This window comes from Plecotus auritus (genome assembly GCF_963455305.1).
Source record: "Plecotus auritus genome assembly, chromosome: 5".
Taxonomy (NCBI): domain Eukaryota; kingdom Metazoa; phylum Chordata; class Mammalia; order Chiroptera; family Vespertilionidae; genus Plecotus; species Plecotus auritus.
In genome coordinates this window covers 168,240,872-168,261,357 of record NC_137776.1, presented here as the reverse complement: position 1 = coordinate 168,261,357, position 20,486 = coordinate 168,240,872, and the positions used below count along the sequence as shown (strand labels likewise).

Here is a 20,486-nt window from a genome sequence, read left to right as displayed (position 1 = left end):
TAAAATTCTGGTTCTTAAGTCTTACTATTTTGTTGGCTACAAAAACTATTACAAACAAGTTGTGTTTGGTGTGCCTGATATTTTTTAAAGTTCTAAGATGAATATACATTTTAAAAGTGAGTACTAGTGAACATTTTTAGTTTCTGGCAAGTTCTACCTATATAAATATTACCCTGAAGATTAATTTTACCAGAATTTTAGCTTCAGTATTTCTTTAGTCCCATTTTAAAGTCCAAAAGAATACAACGTACAAGAGACATCAAGAGTTGAGTCTATGCCAGGGGTGGGCAAACTTTTTGACTTGAGGGCCACAATGGGTTCTTAAACTGGACCGGAGGGCCGGAACAAAAGCATGGATGGAGTGTTTGTGTGAACTAATATAAATTCAAAGTAAAGGAGCGGAGGGGAGAGCAAGAGAACCTTCCGCTCTTTCGGCTCCGCGGGCCGGATAGAACAGCCGAACGGGCCGGATCCGGCCTGCGGGCCGAAGTTTGCCCACAGCTGGTCTATGCATTTATATTTATGACATCAAAATAAATATATTAGGGAAATAAAGTCAGAGATCTTATAATCAATACTGGAGGCCTGGTGCATGAAATTCGTGCACGGGGGTGTGTGTCCCTCAGCCCAGCCTGCACCCTCTCCAATCTGAACCCCTCGAGGGATGTCCGACTGCCCGTTTAGGCCCAATTCTAAACGGGCAGTCGGACATCCCTCTCACAATCCAGGACTGCTGGCTTCCAACTGCCTGCCTTCCTGATTGCCCCTAACTGCTTCTGCCTGCCAGCTTGATCATCCCCTTACCACTCCCCTGCCAGCCTGATTGATGCCTAACTGCTCCCTTGCCAGCCTGTTTGCCCCTAAATGCCTCCCCTGCAGGCCTGGTCACCCCTAACTGCCCTACCCTGCAGGCCTGGTCACCCCTAACTGACCTCCCCTGCCGGCCTGGTCACCCTTAACTGCCCTTCTCTGCTGGCCTGGACGCCCCCAACTGCCCTCCCCTGCAGGCCTGGTCTCCCCCAACTGCCCTCCCCTGCCGACCCGGTCACCCCTAACTGTTCTCCCCTGCCAGCCTCATCGCCCTTAACTGCTCTCCCTGCTGGTCTGGTCCCCACCCCAACTGCCCTCCCCTGCAGGCCTGGGTCCCCTCAAACTGCCCTCCCCTGCAGGCCTGGTCCCCCCCCAACTGCCCTCCCCTGCAGGCCTGGTCCCCCCCCAACTGCCCTGTCCTGCAGGCCTGGTCCCCCCCAGCTGCCCTGTCCTGCAGGCCTGGTCCCCCCCAACTGCTCTCCCCTGCAGGCCTGGGTCCCCCCCAACTTCCCTTCCCTGCAGCCCTGGTCACCCCCAACTTCCCTCCTCTGCCGGCCTGGTCACCCCTAACTGCCCTCCCCTGCAGGCATTATTGCCCCCAACTGCCCTCCCTTGCAGGCCTGGTCCCTCCTAACTGCCCTCCCCTGCTGACCTGATCGCCCACAACTGCCCTCCCTTGCAGGCCTGGTCCCTCCCCTGCTGGCCTTCTTGTGGCAGCCATCTTATGTCCACATGGGGGCAGCCATCTTGTGTGTTGGAGTGATAGTCAATTTGCATATTACTATAAAGAGTAATATGCAAATTGACCATACCTCCGCTACACCCACAAGCCATGCCCACAAGCCAATCAGGAGCGAATATGCAAATAAACCCAACCAAGATGGCTGTGGCCACAGAGAGCAGGAGGGCGGCTTGGGTTTCCCTGGCCATGGAGGAAGCCAAGCTTTCCGCCTGCCCTTGCCGGCCCAGGCCTCCACTCAATGCGACAAAGTTTCAATTATAGAAGATAAATAAATCCCAACAGAAATGGCGACAGCCACGAAGCTGGAGAAAGCAGGAGGCTGGGGTTGCCCCCAGTGATGGAGGAAGCCAAGCTTCTGCCATCCTGGCCTGCTTTGGCCTCAGCTTAAGGCTACAAAGTTTTAATTATAGAAGATAAATAAATCCCAACAGAAATGGCTGCCGCCATGAAGCGAGCAGAAGGCTTGGCTCTGCTCCAGGCTACAAAGTTTCAGTTGTAGAAGATAAATAAATCCCAGATACCAGGGCCTCCGCTTGGGTTGCCAGGGGGCATGGCCAGCTTGCAAACCACCACAGGCCCCTCGCCCAGGCCACTCCAAGCCCCAAGGGAACCCCCACCCTTATCCAGGACACCCTTCAGGGCAAACCAGCTGGCCCCTACCCGTGCACCAGACCTCTATCCTATCTAATAAAAGAGTAACATGCAGATTAACCATCACTCCAACACACAAGATAGCTACCCCCATGTGGTCAAAGATCCTGCCCCCATGTGGGCACAAGATGGCCACCACAAGATGGCCAGCAGCGGAGGGCAGTTGGGAGGGACCAGGCCTGCAAGGGAGGTCACTTGGGGGCAATTAATCCTGCAGGGGAAGACAGTTAGGGGTGACCAGGCCTGCAGGGGAGGGCATTTAGGGGCAAACAGGCAGGCAGGCGAGCAGTTGGGAACCAGCAGTCCTGGATTGTGAGAGGGTTCCCAGATTGGAGAGGGTGCAGGCTGGGCTGAGGGACACCCCTCCCCCGTGCACGAATTTCATGCACTGGGCCTCTAGTTAGGTAAATAAAGTCAGAGACCTTATAATCAATATATTAGGGAAATAAAGCCAAAAACCTTATAATCAATAAAAATAAATCTGAATATATTGAACTTTCCTGAATGTTAATTTTTTGAAACCAAATCATTTACAATTTAGTATTTTGATAATTATGAAATAATGTTAAAAGTCACACTTTAGACATTCCTAGATTCTTAGATATTGGTTCTCATTTAATTTACTTTATTCAAAAGTATAAGATTGATTTTTGTAGTTATTTGCTCAGTACGTAAATACAATCCAGGGGACTCTAGAAAGCTATCTATGGTTAGCCAGTTAAGTCAATTTATATCCTCTTACCATTTTCAGATAAATATCACATACCTGTCAGTGAGGATATCTGTACATTAGGTTGTTATCCAAGTTAAATGAGAGAATGAATCTAATTAGCATATTATGCTTTTATTATTATAGATTTAAAATTCTATTGCTACTCATTTATTTGGTAAAAAAAAACACATAGTTGACACACTTACACAGCTTGATGTGCGTGGGGTGTGTGTGCACGCAACTCCACAGTATTACCAAGGATGAAAATTAAGAGAATGTAAGTAAGACCTTTTACCAAGAATGCTTATACCTATATCTTAAAGAAAGATACAAAATAAAATTCAAACTGATAAGGTAAATTTGATGTTCTTTTATGAATTTCAAGAGTATTATCTAGGTGTGGTGGATGGGGGTCAGTGAAGTTTAAAAAGGGGAACATCTGTAATACTTTCAACAGTAGAGATCAATTCAAAAAATAATGAAGTAATGACATTTGGGCGGAGGGCTTCCGGGGGGCACAGAATATTATCTAGGACACAGGTTGTACTGAGAAGATACCTCTGACAGGACCAAAATTTTCATTAAAAGAAAAAAAGCAAAATAATTTCCTAATGTTTTAGAAAACACAATTAAATGAGGAATTAAGGTACCAAAGTTCTAAACCCTGAAATATGACCATAATGAAATTAATTACAGTCTTTTAAAAGTTTCTAGTTTCAATAAAGAGCTCTCAGACTATCTAATTTTAAGGAATGGCATTTTCTGGTGAGCCCCTTCCAAGACATTGGTTTCAAAAATCTTGAATGATGTTATTTCCTATAAGAAGTATTTGACTCTAAGCTAATGATATGTTAAGAATGTCTTGTCACAAATGACCATTTGGACTTTAGAATACTTTATTTTAGGGGTGTTAAAATAAACATAAATAAATTTTACCATTTTAAGACATTTTTCATCTTTCCATACTACAATTCCTGTATCCATCCTATGTAATAAAAAGCTAATATGCAAATCGACAGAACGGTGGAACAACCGCTTGCTATGGCGCACACTGACTACCAGGGGGCAGACTCTCGACACAGGATCTGCCCTCTGGTGGTCAGTGCATTCCCACAGGGGCTCAGAGCACTGCTCAGCCAGAAGCCGGGCTCATGGCTGGCAAGTGCAGCAGCAGTGGTGGGAGCCTCTCCTGCCTCTGCAGCACCACTAAGGATGTCAGACTGCTAGCTTAGGCCCGCTCTTTGAGTCCCTGCCTTTAATCTTTTAATCCCAGAAGTGGAATTGTTGGTTCATATGCTAATTCTGTTTTTAAGTTTTTGGGGTTTTTTGAAGAACCATCATAAATATTTTCCATAGTGCACAGGGTTCCATATCTCCACATCATCTCCAACACTCAGTATTTTCCGTTTCTTTGTTTGTTTTGCTAATAGCTATCCTATTGGGTTTGAAGTGGTTTCTCATAGTTTTTATTTTCATTGCTCTAATGATTAGTGATGCTAAGAATTTTTTCATGTTTTTATTGGCTATACAGTCACCTTTTTTTTTTTTTTGCAGAAATGCCCATTCACGTTTTTTGTTCATTTTTAAATTGGGTTTTTGTTGTTGAATTGTAGTTCTTCATTTATCTTCTGGATATTAACCCCTTATCAGATATATGATTTGTAAATATTGTCTTTCATTTTGTGGGTTGCCTTTTCACTCTGTTCATAGTATTTTTAATGTACAAAAGTTTTTAATTGTGATGTAGTCGAATTTATCTATTTTTTCTTTTGTTGCCTCTGCTTTAGAATATTCTTTCTGATAATTAAAAAGCAGAGCCATTTGCCCTATTAACAATACTCAAGACATAATATTTGATAATAGGAAATTTTTACCAGCTTAGGGAATACTTATCTTTTTATTTTTAGAAGCAGAAGACAAGTTTCTGAGTCATTAAGATCCACATTTAAAATGGGATGTCAGAGGAAAACAAAATGCGTTGTAGTAACCCTGGCCATGAACCTTTGTTTTGGTGAAGTAGAACAGTATTGTAAGAGCATTGATAACCAGAGATCTGTCAGGAAACCTTCCCTGCACTCTTGTTTATTCCTCTTCTCCAATACCACTTAAGAGGGGCCTTCCTTGACCACTCTTGGACGTCTCCAACTTTAATTCTCGTTTTCTCTCATCCCTTTTTCTTTTTTAAATTCATAATCTTTTTTACAACTGGACATTGTTATTTATTTGCTTAGTTATCATGTGTCTTTTCTCATAAGGGCAGAGACTCTTGTTTCTGTTTTGTTCACTGCTGACTTTCTAGTGCTTAGAACAGTGCTCTGTGAGTCTTTGAATTAATAGAGCAGTCTCTATTGAACATCTTGTAGTTTGTCTCTCAAATCTCAAAAAGTTAGAGACTCATTCTCAGAATGAAATAGTTGATCAATGTGACTCTTCCATTTCCATTCATATACTTTTCACCCCATTATCTTATAATATTAATTAATTTCTATTGTAGACTCCCGTTTTAGTATTGTGCCTCTTATGACATACTATAAAGTAGGTTAAATATTTGAGTGCCTATTGGGTTAGGCACTGTTCTAAGCCATGCATGAGTGTTGAAACTTTAACATCTTAGGTTTGATTTAACTTATTTTGGTACCAACAATTTTAACAGAGGAAATTATTTTCATTTAAAAATGGGATTCATGAATCAAACTGTATTTATAAAGATATGTTAGTTTAATTTTTTCTTTAGATTTAACCTAATGTGAACTTTTTTTCAGATATTTTCTAAATTTGGCACAGTCTTGAAAATTATCACCTTTACAAAGAATAATCAGTTTCAAGCCTTGCTTCAGTATGCTGACCCATTGAATGCACAGTATGCCAAAATGGTAATTATTAACTTTTTTTCATTTTTCAGTTGTTAATCAGTCACTTCAGTGATACCAAAGGAAGCCTTCATGTCTTCTCCCTTGCTCCCATTTACCATGTGTTTTCTAATTGTAGTAAGATAAACATAATATAAAAATTATCATTTTCAAATATACTGTTTCATATGCTCTTTTTTATAACAAGCTAAAAATTACTTTGTTCATATGAAATGGTTTCAAAGCACCTATTATATCTCAAGACCTCTGGGACTCATTTCTGTTTGTCATATTTGAAGTCTAACATTGAGCACAGTGATCCTGATATAATCTTAACTAATAAAGTAAAATTATCTTTGCCCTTGTGCCTTCATTTATTCTATCAAATTCTCCAAAGATTGATTTCACTATTTTTACAACCATACTCCTTGTTGAATCTTATGAGCTCTGAATTGGTGAATACATTAAATCTTAGGAAACCTGCTGTGTCAACTCATAGTCTTTTTTTTTTTTTTTTTTTTTTAAAGTTCATGAGTGCTTGATTGTTGACAAGATATAAAATTTCACAGTTTGGTTATATTTGATCCATCTCCCATTGAGATCTGTCTCTAACCAGAATTCTGTCTTACATCAGTGTCTGAATTGTTTCTGAATTCTTTTCAAAGCTAGGGATAAAGTTAGTTGTACTTTTGTGTACCATACAGTGTCTACCTCTTGATTAGGAATATAGCCTTTATATTTGTTGTACCCTCTACCTCCACATATATGTAATTTTGTGCCTTTATGGTGGCATACTCATCAATAAACTATTACAAGTCAGGGTTTTTTTGTATATTTTTGTCTTGGTTTCTGATATTTATTTTGATAAATTTGGGCATTTGTGGAAGTCATAAGTGACTACAAATATTCCTTTGGAAAATTTTTATTATTATGAAGGGGGAGGGATTACTGATTTATAGGCTTGTTCCAGAACTGACTTCAAATTTCCCTCAGTTTATTATTTATTTATTTTTATTTATTTACTTATTTTGTTAATTCTCACCCAGGGATATTTTTTCCCATTGATTTTTATTTTATTTATTTTTAATATATATTTTTATTGATTTCAGAGAGGAAGGGAGAGGGAGAAAGAGATAGAAACATCAATGATGAGAGGGAATCATTGACTGACTGCCTCCTGCACACCCTCTACTGGGGATCGAGCCCACAACCCAGGCATGTGCCCTTGACCAGAATCAAACCTGGGACCCTTCAGTCTGCAGGCCGCTCTATCCGCTGAGCAAAACCGGCTAGGGCCCATTGATTTTTAGTGGAGTGGAAGGGCGGGGGAGAGACAGAGAGAGAGAGAAGCATCTCTGTGAGAGAGACACACCCATTGGTTGCCTCATGCTCGCCCCTTGCCTGGGGCCAGGGGTCTAGCCTGCAACTGAGGTACATATCCTTAACCTGGAATGGAACCCGAGACCCTTCAGTCCTTGAGTGGATGCTCTAACCTCTGAGCCAAACCGTCTACGGCCCTTAGCTTATTACTCAAAATGCTAAAAAATAAATTTGTAAGAGAAGAAAAAATGGTATATAATATTTCATGTATTGCTTTTCTAGTAAGTACCATTTAGAAAGGCTTTATTTCATCTTAACCTGTATAAACTTTACTAAACTATACTCATTCTTTAAAAAGAATTAAAATGAAGTCTAAAAATATCTGTAAACATTTTTGTGGACAAAATAATCATAATAACAGCTAATACAATGTACAGTAATGCATAATAGTTTTGCAAGCCTTTACATTCTCCTCTCTAATTTGATCTTTACCAGAGACAAGATAGGGATTATTATCCTTATTTTACAGATGAAAAAACTACAGTTAGACATTTTCTTTTTCTTTCTTAGGTGCACATAGTGACAGAGGTAAAAATAAATAAAGGTCTTTGGCTTCTAATCCAGTGCTCTCTGCTTTATACCTGATAGCCATTCTGTGTCAAAGTAGAGACTACTTGATTTTTCAGTGTTGTTGTCTTGCAAAACATCAGTCCCTTTCTTACATGCTTTAGGCACTGGATGGCCAGAATATCTATAATGCATGCTGCACTCTGCGTATTGACTTCTCCAAGCTTACCAGCCTTAATGTGAAATATAATAATGACAAAAGCAGAGACTTCACTCGCTTAGACCTTCCTACTGGTGATGGCCATCCATCCCTTGAATCCCCTATGGCTGCTGCTTTTGGTGAGTAGTTCTGTTTTGGGTCACAAAGCAAGTTTTCTGAAATTACACATTTCATTTATTAATCCATGTTATATCAGTTAGCCTTTTTCTTCTTATATTCTCCCAGGTGTTCTAAAGGAGAGCAAGGATCCTAGAACAAAATTTGTCCATTAATTAAATTTTAATATTTGTAGATTCTATTAGTTGGCAAAATAAGTGAATATCTGACATTGAGAATTACAGATTTATTTTCTAACATTAATATTATTCATTCTTTATCAGCCATGCAATAATTTGCTTCAAATTAATAGTCTTTTACATATTAACATTAGTTTAAATATGTTGGTTTATAGCCAACAGAATATTGGCTTAAGTGCTCCTGAGAGAAATCCTTTTTTAAGTAGTGATATATTAAAACAAGGATCTAAATTAGTGGTATGTTTTTCCTTTATTCAAACAAGAGTATTTATTTTATTTTGTTTTGTTTTTTAAACATCAGAACTTATATCTTTACCTTAAGTTTGTGGGAAGTTGCATTTTTACATTAATAAAAGTAGTCTTCTGAATTGTCTCTGTAAATGTTGCTCTGAAGGGCTTCCTTCTTTTATTTAAAACTAATTCTCAATACATTTATACATACTTTTTAAATAAAACTTTATGTTAAGGAAAAAGCAGTAGATGGCCCAGTTGGATATATCACTAGGTTAATGTGTGCTACTTTTTGGTTTTGCAACTCTTGAAAGTGTGATTTATATTTAGATAAAGTAATAATTGTATTACCCTCTGTGATTCATTTTTTTCCCAAATGACACCATAAAATATTGTTTATTGAGACCGTAAGTGATATTTAGTCTATCTTCATTTCACAGATGAGCATAAAAACAATCCTTAGCCAAATGGTTGTCTAAAATTTTCAAGAAAATACTTTGTAACTTTATTTTTCAAGTATAAAAGCTTTTTGTTCTTTATAACTGAAAAAGTCGAGTGAACTGTTAAGTTCACGTTCCTAAAGTTGTTGAAGGTTCTGTTTTGGTCTGACCAATTTTTGTGTTTTATTTGTTACCAGCCTTTACTTACATGTCTGATTCTGCAGAGCCAAAGGTTTTTGTAATTACTGTTTCAATAACACATGATAGAAATTGAGGCTCTCATTCAAGTTTGCCAAAACTGGCTGTCAAATGCAGAACTACACTTACTCCAATAACTTCAATATATGCTGTTGGTGTAATTAATGTTCTGCATTGTGAAAAGAGGACATTTAAAAAATACAGTTAAGAATTTTGGTTTCTGAATATAAAGTGTCAGAATGTTAACATCCTTTTTCATTGTTAATAAATTCATAGTTGTTGCAAAGTGATGCCTACATCCTAAGATAAGTGATTCATCAGAGCACAATGCTTTTTTATGTATGTGTGAAAGTTTACTATTCCCTTTTTTCTCTTGGCTTCTGAAACACCTTTTTCCTGCCTCAGTGTGTTCTTTTCTCTTTTTTAAAGGTTGACATTTAAAATTTCTAGGGTTACGTTTTAAGCACTTTGTCCCAGTTTTTAGTGATACATACAGGGTGGTGCAAAGGTGGGTTTACAGTTGTTCATATGGAAAATAATTCAATAATTAATAAATAGTAATACAAGAATAAACTCTGTTTTGTGTACTTACAACTGTAAACCTACTTTTGCCCCACTCTGTATTATATCAATAGAAAAGCTTATGAAACATGTAAATATATTTTAATACCTATGTAATTGTTACCTAGGTTGAAAAATCAAATATTTATACATACCGAAGAAGTACTCTTTGTACCCTTCTCATTAATTGTGCTCCCGCTCTAAAGATAATCAGTCTCAAATTTGATGCTAATCATTCTTTTGCTTTTTAGCTTTTTATTTTTGCTTTGTTGTTGTTTTTACCATTTATTATGCAGCCCTAAGTGCTAATTTAAAAAATGTTTTTTCCTATCTTTAGAACCTTACATAAATGGAATTATGCTATTTGTTTTTTTGTGTGATTTGTGAGACATTTATATTTATATATATGACTGTTGCTTATTCATTCTCAATACTGTCAAGTGTATAGATTCCCATTGTGTGAATATACCACAATTGTGTTTATCCATTCTATTGTGGATAGACATTTGGGTTATTTTAGTTTGAGGCCTATGACCAGTGCTGCTCCTGATTAAGAAGGTTGAACATATTTTTATTTGTTTATTGGTCATTCTCCCTTATGAATTTGTCTATCTCTTTTGCCTAATTTGGTGTTTGGTTTATTGCTTTTTCTTGTTTATTTGTAGGATTTTTTTTTTTAATCTCTCAAAACATTTTTTTGTCATATGTGTTAGTTATACGCATTTCTTTCATTTTTGGCTTTATAGTATTTTTATGTAGTCAAATTTATTTGCCATTTTCTTTATGTTTGTGTTTTTTGTGTGTTGTTTAAGACCGTGGTCGGCAAACTGTGGCTCGCGAGCCACATGCGGCTCTTTGGCCCCTTGAGTGTGGCTCTTCCACAAAATACCATGGCCTGGGCGAGTCTATTTTGAAGAAGTGGCGTTAGAAGAAGTTTAAGTTTAAAAAATGTGGCTCTCAAAAGAAATTTCAATCGTTCTACTGTTGATATTTGGCTCTGTTGACTAATGAGTTTGCCGACCACTGATTAAGAAATCTTTTGTTGCCCTGACATCCTAAAGCTATATATATACTTCTGTTCTAAAATTTATAGTATTTTAGTAACTTTGTTTTGAAATAATTTAAGTTGCAAGAATAGTACAAAGAATTGCCTTATATCATTCATCCAGATTCCTCAATTATTAACATCATGCCACATGTACTTTATCATCTCTCTGAGTGTGTGAGTGTGTGTTTAAGTAGGTAGGTAAGTTTTTTATCCCCCTGAGTCACTGGAGAGTAAGTTGCAGGAATGATGCCCCTTTACTTCTAAATACTCTTTGTGTATTTTCTAAGAACAAGGTCATTCTTACCTAAATACAGTTATCAAAACTAGGAAATTAACATTCATACACTGCTATTATCTAATCCATAAACCTTTTAAAATTTTGACAGTTGTGAAAATAATGTTCTTTTATAAGAGAATTTTTTCTGGTAAAGATCCAAAGCAGTATCAGGCCTAATTTATTTGTCATATCTTTTTAGAGTCCTTTAATTTGGAACACTTCTTTATTCTTTGTATTGCATGACCTTTTTCATTTTTTTAAGAGTTCAAGTCAGGTATTGTGTAGAATGTCTCTCAATATGAGTTTGTGGGGTTTTTTGCTGAAATAATGTGTCTTTCTCAATTTATTATGTCAAGAGACACACGATGCCATTTTTTTCTATTCTTGATGATAGTAACTTTGGTCATATGGGGGAGGAAGAAACTTCCCTTTTCCCTCAAGGTCCTTCCAGCTGTTCTAATAATCAAATCTACGTGAGGCAAATTAGCAAGAAAAAATAGCCAGATATAAGTGCATACTTACACAGGGGAGCCCCACATTCGTGAGAGAGTGAGAGACCCCACATACATGAGAGGTTCAAAGACAGAAAGAGGAAATGAGGTATATATGAACAAATGAGGCAATATGACATTCTGCATTGGGGCTTCAGAAGGAAGGAAGGTCATCACAGGGCGATAAGAGCGGATGTGAATTCAGTAACTAGTAGTTTGCCCCGCCATATAGATCATAAAATGTTATTTCTGATGATAATTCTTACTATATGCAAGGCCGCTAATTTAAATTTTTCTAGGGAGTTCAATGGTGGCAGAAGTTTCTCTTGAGTCTGCAGGGTCTCTGTTGCCTTGATCTCAAAATAATCTGCATACCATAGAGGCCTATCTTGAGGTGACTCATTCTGAACCGCTACAAGCACTTATTAAAGTGGTTTCTGACAGGTTTCTTTTGGGTTTTATTATTATAAATAACAATGATAAACTGATTTCAATGCTGTCTGTTAATTTATCTGGCCTTAATTGCTATTTGGTTCTACATTTTCCAAATGCAAAATATCTATTCTTAATCATTCAGATCTTAGACCTTTTCCTTAAAGGTTTGTATAATCTTTTCATAAAGATACTTACCTATTGCTTAACAGGTTACTTACTTTGCTAAAATGTTTTTTGTTTCTGCTTATTTGAGGAGCACAGAGTTATGGAAACTTAATAAATAATTCTTTTTTTCAAATTTTAGCACATATCCTTATTAATCATTATATCCTACTGGGAAACAATTATTTAAAATTTGACCCTGGTGATTGGTTGCCAGTTCTTGTATTTACCACTATTTTATGTTCTGTGATAGTTATCTCAAAATTTTCCTCATTTTTCTAAAACCTACTGCTGATCTGACTCATACCCCTCTCAGTAGACATCTGTACTGGTCACTTTGTTGTGTTTAAAGAGAATCTCTCTTGTTCCCCCAAATCTCTGGATTTACAGCAATTAACATTTATTTCTCTCATAGCATCAACACTTAGGCAGCTGTGAATCTGCTTTTGCAACCTTCATTCATATACCTTGGTGATCCAGGGCTTGGGCTGAAGATGTCACTCCATTGGAGACATGCATTCTTATGGCAGAAAGTAAAAATAAGAGAGCTGTTTTACGCTATCATGCCTCTTAAAACTTCTGTACAGAGGCAACATGTCTGTCTGTACAGAGGCAGCATGTCTGTGTGTTCCTATAACATGATCAAATGCAGTGGGAATTGCATAGAAATGCATGCTCCTCCCACAGGAGTCACTGCAAGTCACATGAAAGGGGCAAGTGAATATTTGGCAACAGTAATAAAATGTACCATATTTCTTCCTATGTTTAACTTTGTATTGTAAATTTTTATAATTACTCGTATCCATATTGAAGTCCCATTGTTGTCTTTCTTTATGCCTTGACTATAGTTACTCTGTTGTAAAAATGAGTCATTTTACCTATGATCTTCGGTTGACTGGAATGTAAGTTTAGCAAGGACAGAGATTCTTGTCTGCTTTGTTTAGTGCTTCCTTAGCGCTAGATAGGCTTGGCTCATAATATGCTTACAATAAATATGCTTCCCTTCTAATTACATCAATTATTCTGTCAGTTATTTATTTTGTGTTTCCAGTTCTCTCTGCTAGCTCTACCTCTGAAGTCTCAATGACTATATTTTCTTGAATTATTTTAATAAATCACAGCTATATATTCAACTAATTCTGTTAAATCTCTTGCATGAAGAGAATAAACTTACGTAAGCTTTCAACTCCTCTGGAAAATACAGCCTATATTCTTCTTCTATAAATATATTCATCACCCTATTATTAAAAAACAAAACCCTCCCTTTGACTCTTACAATCTTAACTTTTCTCTGCTGCTCTAAAACTGTTTTTTATCTTTCACATTTCTCATTCTTTTTAACCTCTGTTGAACCTCTTCTCCAAAATAACTTTGATTCTCTAGATCCTGAAGAACTAGAATTCACTTTTTTTCCTATTTCTGAGGCTGTGGTTTTTTTCTCTTTTAGAATGTCCCTCTTCTTTCCTCTACTGTTTTAAGTATCCCAGTTTATATCCCCAGGTTTTGTGCTTAGCTCTCTTTGTTTCTTGTCGTGTGCCCTTTCCAGCGGCACTCTCATTCACTCGACTTCATTTATTTCTACATGGATGATTTATAACTCTCTGTCTTATTGTTAGTCTGAGTTTGCCCCCTCGTTTCCACTCTTGGGCATTTCCATTTGAAGGTCTTTACCTCCACCCTGACATGTCCAAAACCAAATTGTTTTCCTATTAATACTGACTCCTCCATTGGAACTAAGTCCTGTTTTTGGTTTTTGGGTTTTTTTTTTGATGATGCATAGTCACCAGGTTTCTGAAAGGAAAGGAAGAGTACCAGCATTAGTTAATCTAGTGCACACTAACCACTGTGCTTTTCAATGCATAACGCCAGGCCCTAGCTCAAGTTTTACCCCCTGAGAAACCTTCTCCAAAAAATCACAGTGAGTCCTCTGTGATCCCTTCTTCTTAGACCACTTGTAGTGTGTTTGTGTTTAAACCACTAGATCCTCAGCATATGAATCTCCTCTAATTATATGTTTAGTTTGTTTGTAAACCTCTCAGAGGCAAGGATTTGTATTTCATATTTCCTTTTTATCAATGCAGCGCCTCATAGGTATACAACCTAATAAGTATTTAATGACTTTTACATAGAAACAGTCCTTTAAATAAGGGCAAGAATTTCAACCTAAATAACAAACTAATAACTCAAAACTAAATAACAGCTAAGCTGTACTCTACACCTTGAACTCAGTTGGAAGGGGTTAGCCTCTGGAAGTGGCAGAGACTCTACATTAGTGATCACCTATTGAATAAATTTTTACTTCACAACAGAATTCTTTATCAATAATATGCCCTAACAGCCATTTTATATTGCTTTGATAACCATATTTATAGAAGGTAATATATTTATTTTAGCTTCTTTTTTCCATTAGGTGCACCAGGTATAATTTCCTCACCATACGCAGGCGCTGCTGGATTTGCTCCAGCCATTGGATTTCCTCAAGCTACAGGTGATTTTTTTCAAAGTTCAGTTTGAAATGATTTTTTTTTTAATCTATATTTTTGATAGAGTGGAAGGGAACAGGGGGAGGAGCGTGTCAAAGGGGAGGGAGAGGGAGAGAAACATTGATAGGTTGCCTTCTGCACACGCCCTGACACATTTTCTTCTTTATTTATTTTTGCTTTTGTCTTAATTAATTTATTTATCAAGTGTTGTAATCTTCAGATAACTAAAATACAAAATGCTCTTGATGTTTTAAAAAGGTCTGTCAGTCCCAGGTGTTCCTGGAGCTCTTGGTCCTCTCGCACTCACCTCCTCTGCTGTCACTGGAAGAATGGCCATTCCTGGCGCTGGTGGTATACCAGGAAATTCTGTTCTGCTTGTCACCAATCTTAATCCTGATGTGAGTCGGAAAGCATTGTAACATAGTCTTTCATAAGGAGGTCTGTAGTAGCTTCTGATCTAGAGTTGTATTCAAATAAAAAATTTTAAGTTTATTTTAAGAATTTTTATTAAAATTCATCACTAGTATATATAGAGGAAATATATAAAATAAATGCTTTAAACAAAGTCAACTGTTATTATTACAAGTAAACTTATTTTAAATTTTTACTTATATTAATCAGACACCTGTATTTTGTATTATCCTTTTTCAGCTTATCACACCACATGGGCTGTTTATCCTATTTGGTAAGTTTCTTTTTTTTCTATTTTTAATATTATCTATGATATGAATTGAATACAGTTCATCATTCAGTAATATTTATTGACTGTCTCTATGTGCCAAGTAGTGTGTTTGACACTGAGGATAGAGTATTAGTAAGTAACTACAATAAAATTTTATTTAAAAAGGGAATGTATAGCTAGGAGTCCTAACCTAGCGGAGGGAATCAGAGATGGTATGCCAAGAGAAATTATTGTTAAAACTGACTTGTGAAAAATCAGTAAGCATTAACCAGGCAGAAAAAGGAGGGCAAATATTCTTTCACAGGCATTAGCAGTGAGAGAGCTTCTGGAGCCGGGAAGTGAAGGAAGTCCAATGGAGCGTATAAGGGACAGACATGTTGAAGCTGGACACGTGGGTGGGACAACATCATGAAGAGCTTGTAAGCTAAATTATGGAGCTTGGTTTTTTAACCTAAGAACCGTGGGAAACAATTGAATAGTTTTAAGCAGGAGAGAGGCATTATGAGCTTCAGGTTTTACCAATTTCTAAACTTCCTAATAGTGTTTTTCTCAGTTAAAAAAAATCTAGCACAGCCCTAGCCAGTTTGCCTCAGTGGATAGAGCCTTGGCCTGAGGACTGAAGGATTTTGGGTTCGATTCCAGTCAAGGGCACGTGCCCGGGTTGCAGGCTCAGTCCCCAGTGAGGGGGGGATTCAGGAGGAGCTGATCAATGATTCTCTCTCATCACTGATGTTTCTATCTCTCTCTCTCTCACTCTCTCTCCCTCTCCCTTCCTCTCTGAAATCAATAAAAATATATTTTTTAAAAAATTTAGCACATACTCCTAATTTATATATGATTAATTATTCATACACTTCATCTATATTCACTGTATTCATTATGTATAGTGTAATATGTACAAATATATGAGCAATTACAAAAGCAGTATTTAATATCTTAAAGATTTTTATTAATGATGAAACTTTCATAAAAACCATTACCATTTAGTGAGCAATATGATATAATAGGCTTCATTATTTTCAGAAATCTTTTTTATTTTCATTCAGTATTCTAAGGTCTGATTCTAAATTCACTTTATTTTAGTATTTGATCTTAATGGTTGTCAAACTGAAAAAAACCTCATAAATATATGCGGTATAAATGGAAGTGTTTCATTGTTGCTATACCTAATTAATTATGATACTAACTTTTTCAGTTTAATTCACTAATTTTTGTTGTACTTTGAAAAATTAAATTTTTCCTCTTGTTAAATTAGTTGATCTTGAAACTATTGCATGAGAATATTTTTAACAAATGGAATTAAAACTCACTTCATTTAGAAGAATTTTTAATACGATAAAAAATTGTTTTAAATTTTTGAGTGGATGATAGGTGTTTTAAGCTGTGTTTCTGAGGTGTCATTTGTAGGTACACAACAATACGGAATTGTGCAGCCATTATTATCAAAGCCAAGTTTTAGAACATTTTGATCATCCCACAGAGATCTTCCATGCTCATTTGCAATAAAAGTTTTTATTGATGACACATTTCTGTTAGTTTTCAGTAATTAAATCATGTATTATTGGTAAATTTTTATATCTCTTTAATAGTCCAAGCACATTTCTTTCTAAAAGTAGTTAATTTCTCATTTAAAAAAATAACACCCTCAGCTTGAAGAACAAATTGTGTGTGGGGGTTTGTTTTTAAAAAAATAATATCTATTTCAGCCACTTGTCATTTCTGAAAAGAACAGAAAATTTGGAATACTTGTCTTTTTCTTTTAAAGTTTAAAAGTACCACTCATCGCTAAGTTCAGTTGCTCTTAGGTGCTTGCCTGCAAGATAATCAGCACCCCTTTGTGTGCCTTGAAAATTTTTATCACATTGCAAAGTATGGTAATGATGCAACTACTTAGGGTCTTATTTTTGTAACATTGGTGATACCTATTAGCACATAAACTGCAGTATATTTTAATATGCGGAATAACAAAAAGGAGAGAATGCCCTTTATATTATAGAAACTTCTGCCTATAATTTTATATATATGTTAAAAATTAGTAAAATGTAGTGTTTCACATTGGTTTTATATATAAACAAACCAGTGTTTAAAAAAGTTTAATTACTTTCCTCCCACACCCCATTGAATCATTTTGCCTGTCCTTTGAGATGTAGGACCCACTATGGGGAATACCAGTGTAGAAAACTTGGATGTAAAAGATCAATTAGGAGGCTGTTGTGATGATAGCTTTGATGGTAATGAGGATGGGAGGAAGTAGGCAAATGTGAGAGATATTTAGGCCATAAAATCAATTAGTGCTGAAGATGGATTGGATGTAAGAATCTAAGGAAAGGCCTGGCCGGCGTGGGTCAGTGGTTGAGCATCAACCTATGAACCAGGAGACCACGGTTCAATTCCCGGTCAGGGCACAGGCCCAGATTGTGGGCTTGATCCCTAGTGTGGGGCATGCAAGAGGCAGCCGATCAATGATTCTCATCATTGATGTTTCTCTCTCTCTCTCTCTCTCTCTCTCTCTCTCTCTCTCTCCCCCCCCCCCTCCCTCTCCTTTCCTCTCTGAAATCAATAAAAATATATTTATAAAAAAAAGAATTTAAAAAAAGGAAGTAAAAAACTGAATCCCAAGTGTCTGACTAGAGCAAGTATTTGGATGATGATGATAACTACGAACAGAGTTTGTGAACACTGAAGTAGGAAGAGGAAAGGGGAGATTCGGAACACAGAAGGGATACAAATTTGGGAGCATGTGTATGGAATAGCTCAGGGAGTATATACAGGGTCAGGCAAAAGTAGGTTCATAGTTGCTCATATGAAAAATAATACAGTAATTAGTAATAATACAAGAATAAACTGTGTTTCATGTACTCACAACTGTGAAGCTACTTTTGCCCCACCCTGTATAATGTGGGAAAAGAAACCTTTAAATGTATTAGTAAATACAACAAAGACATTAAAAATTGTTTTGTTTTCTCTTTCTAATTAGGAGTATATGGTGATGTACATCGAGTGAAGATTATGTTTAATAAGAAAGAAAATGCTTTGGTTCAGATGGCAGATGCAAATCAAGCTCAGCTAGGTACTGATTAATAGTAATAACAGTGGTGACCTCCCCCTTTTTATGTGAATTTTCCTGTAAAATGAGCAAACTTATAGCTAGTAGGAATATACTTTACCAAAAAGTACTTCTTTGTGGTACTATCTTCATTATTTGGACCTGCTTATATTTTATAAAGATTAAAAATATTTATTACTCTTTGAAGTTTGTTTTCTACTTGTTGCTATTTAGAACTTTGATTCTAGGGTTTTTCTCTAAGTTTAAACTATTAAACATCACTTGCTTTGTTTAATTTTATTATATTTGATTATTTATTTGATTTTGTTCCTAATTAAGTTTTCTAGAACTGTTGCATGGCATAAAGTTTGGGCAAACTTCATATTGATGATACATGACAGTGTCATTCTGTGGCCTCTCTGTTCATTGTTATAGTGGCTATTTAAAATGTTACTACTCGGAACTTTTGTAAAAAATACTTTGCTTGAGATTAAACTGATTTATTCAATAAACGTTTCCTGAACACTTGTTATGTTCCAGGCACTCTGGAACTCTAGGAAGATAGTTGTTTTTTTGTTTGACTGCTTTTCTTTTGTTATTGTAAAATAAATCATCTAATACATTTCTGTATGTAAGAGTTTTAAAATTTAAAACCATTCTAACCCACAAACTGACAATATAATTTTAAATGACTAAAAAGATTTTATGATAATTTAGACAAATTTTATAGAGGCTCTATCTTAATACCCAAACTTTCCTTATTTTCTTCCTATGCACCAGCAATGAACCATCTGAATGGTCAGAGACTTTATGGAAAAGTGCTCCGTGCTACACTGTCCAAACATCAGGCAGTTCAGCTTCCTCGAGAGGGACAAGAAGACCAAGGTCTGACTAAGGATTTTAGTAATAGTCCTTTGCATCGCTTTAAAAAGCCTGGCTCTAAAAACTTCCAGAATATTTTTCCACCGTCAGCCACTCTACATCTTTCCAACATCCCGTATGTATCTAACTAGTTATTATCCTACTGTTAGTTAATAATATAATTATTATTATAAACAATATGTTTTAGGAGAGGTAAAAACTCTGAAATTAGCTCTAGCTGGTTTAGCTCAGTAAGTAGAACATCAGCCTGGGGACTGAAGGGTCCCAGGTTCGATTGCGGTCAAGGGCACATGCCCAGGTTGTGGGCTCAGTCCCTAGTGGGGGGCGTGCAGAAAGCAGCTGATCAATGATTCTCTGTCATCATTGATGTTTCTCTCTCTCTCTCTCTCTCTCTCTCTCTCTCTCTCTCTCTCTCTCTCCCCCCCCCCTTCCTTTCTAAAATCAATAAAAATATATTTTTTAAAAATTCTGAAATTATTCTAATGCAGTAGTTGTCCTACTGACTAATTTCTTGTGAGAGGATTCACTTACTATTATGTCTTAAGAAGGTTGTATCTTCAGTTGTACACAGCAAAAGTAAAGGATAACAGTGCTTAAAAATTTTTTTTTGCAAGTAAAAAATTAGCAACTAGTTACTTTTCAGTTATAAAAGGGCATAAAAATAAGTTTATGCAGAAATATTTCATTAGCACATATTTGTTTCTTCTTTTGCATAGATATAAAGACTTAAGTAACCACCATAGCAAAGTTAAATAATTTATGTTGTTCTTTCTTTTTTTTAATCATCCCGAGGGTATGTTTAGAGACAGGAAAAGAGAGACAGACAGACAGAAAGTCAGAGAGACATTGGTCAGTTGCTCTGGTACCTGTACCGAGGGGTTAGAACTCAAAACTTAGGTATGTGCTTTGACTGGGAATTGAACCCCAACCAACTGAACCCCCCAACCAGGGCAAATAATTTATGTATTTAAGAATTTGAAGAATTTTTAATTTTTTTATCTATAAGCTGCAAAGCCATATATAATTATTAATTGTTATTAATTATTTTTGTGTGTGACCACTCTATATTAACTGGCATTGTAGCAGACTTGTTCTTTTTAAAAAAATTTTTTTTTATTGATTTCAGAGTGAAAGGGAGAGGGAGAGAGAGATAGAAACATCAATGATGAGAGAGAATTATTGATCAGCTGCCTCCTGCATGCCCCCTACTGGGGATCGAGCCTGCAACCCGGGCATGTGTCCCTGACCAGAATCAAACTGGAACACTTCAATCCGCAGGCCGACGCTCTATCCACTAAGCCAAGCCAGCTAGAGCCAGACTTGTTCTTTAGTTGTCTTCTAAGTCTGGGATTAATAGACTACCCATGGTCCAAAACCATCTGT

At 36.6% G+C, this 20,486-nt stretch overlaps 1 protein-coding gene across 9 annotated transcripts in view; it reads left to right on the top strand.

Annotated features, from left to right (window-relative positions):
* PTBP3 (polypyrimidine tract binding protein 3) overlaps positions 1 to 20,486 on the top strand; it is an 82,485-nt gene that overhangs the window by 57,447 nt on the left and 4,552 nt on the right. For all 9 annotated transcript variants that reach the window (XM_080670021.1, XM_080670023.1, XM_080670022.1 and 6 more), the window contains 7 exons: positions 5,678 to 5,788; positions 7,816 to 7,990; positions 14,421 to 14,498; positions 14,752 to 14,891; positions 15,145 to 15,178; positions 18,153 to 18,245; positions 19,002 to 19,218. In XM_080670021.1, coding sequence (XP_080526147.1) covers positions 5,678 to 5,788; positions 7,816 to 7,990; positions 14,421 to 14,498; positions 14,752 to 14,891; positions 15,145 to 15,178; positions 18,153 to 18,245; positions 19,002 to 19,218 — 848 coding nt within the window. The remainder of the gene's footprint in view (positions 1 to 5,677; positions 5,789 to 7,815; positions 7,991 to 14,420; positions 14,499 to 14,751; positions 14,892 to 15,144; positions 15,179 to 18,152; positions 18,246 to 19,001; positions 19,219 to 20,486) is intronic.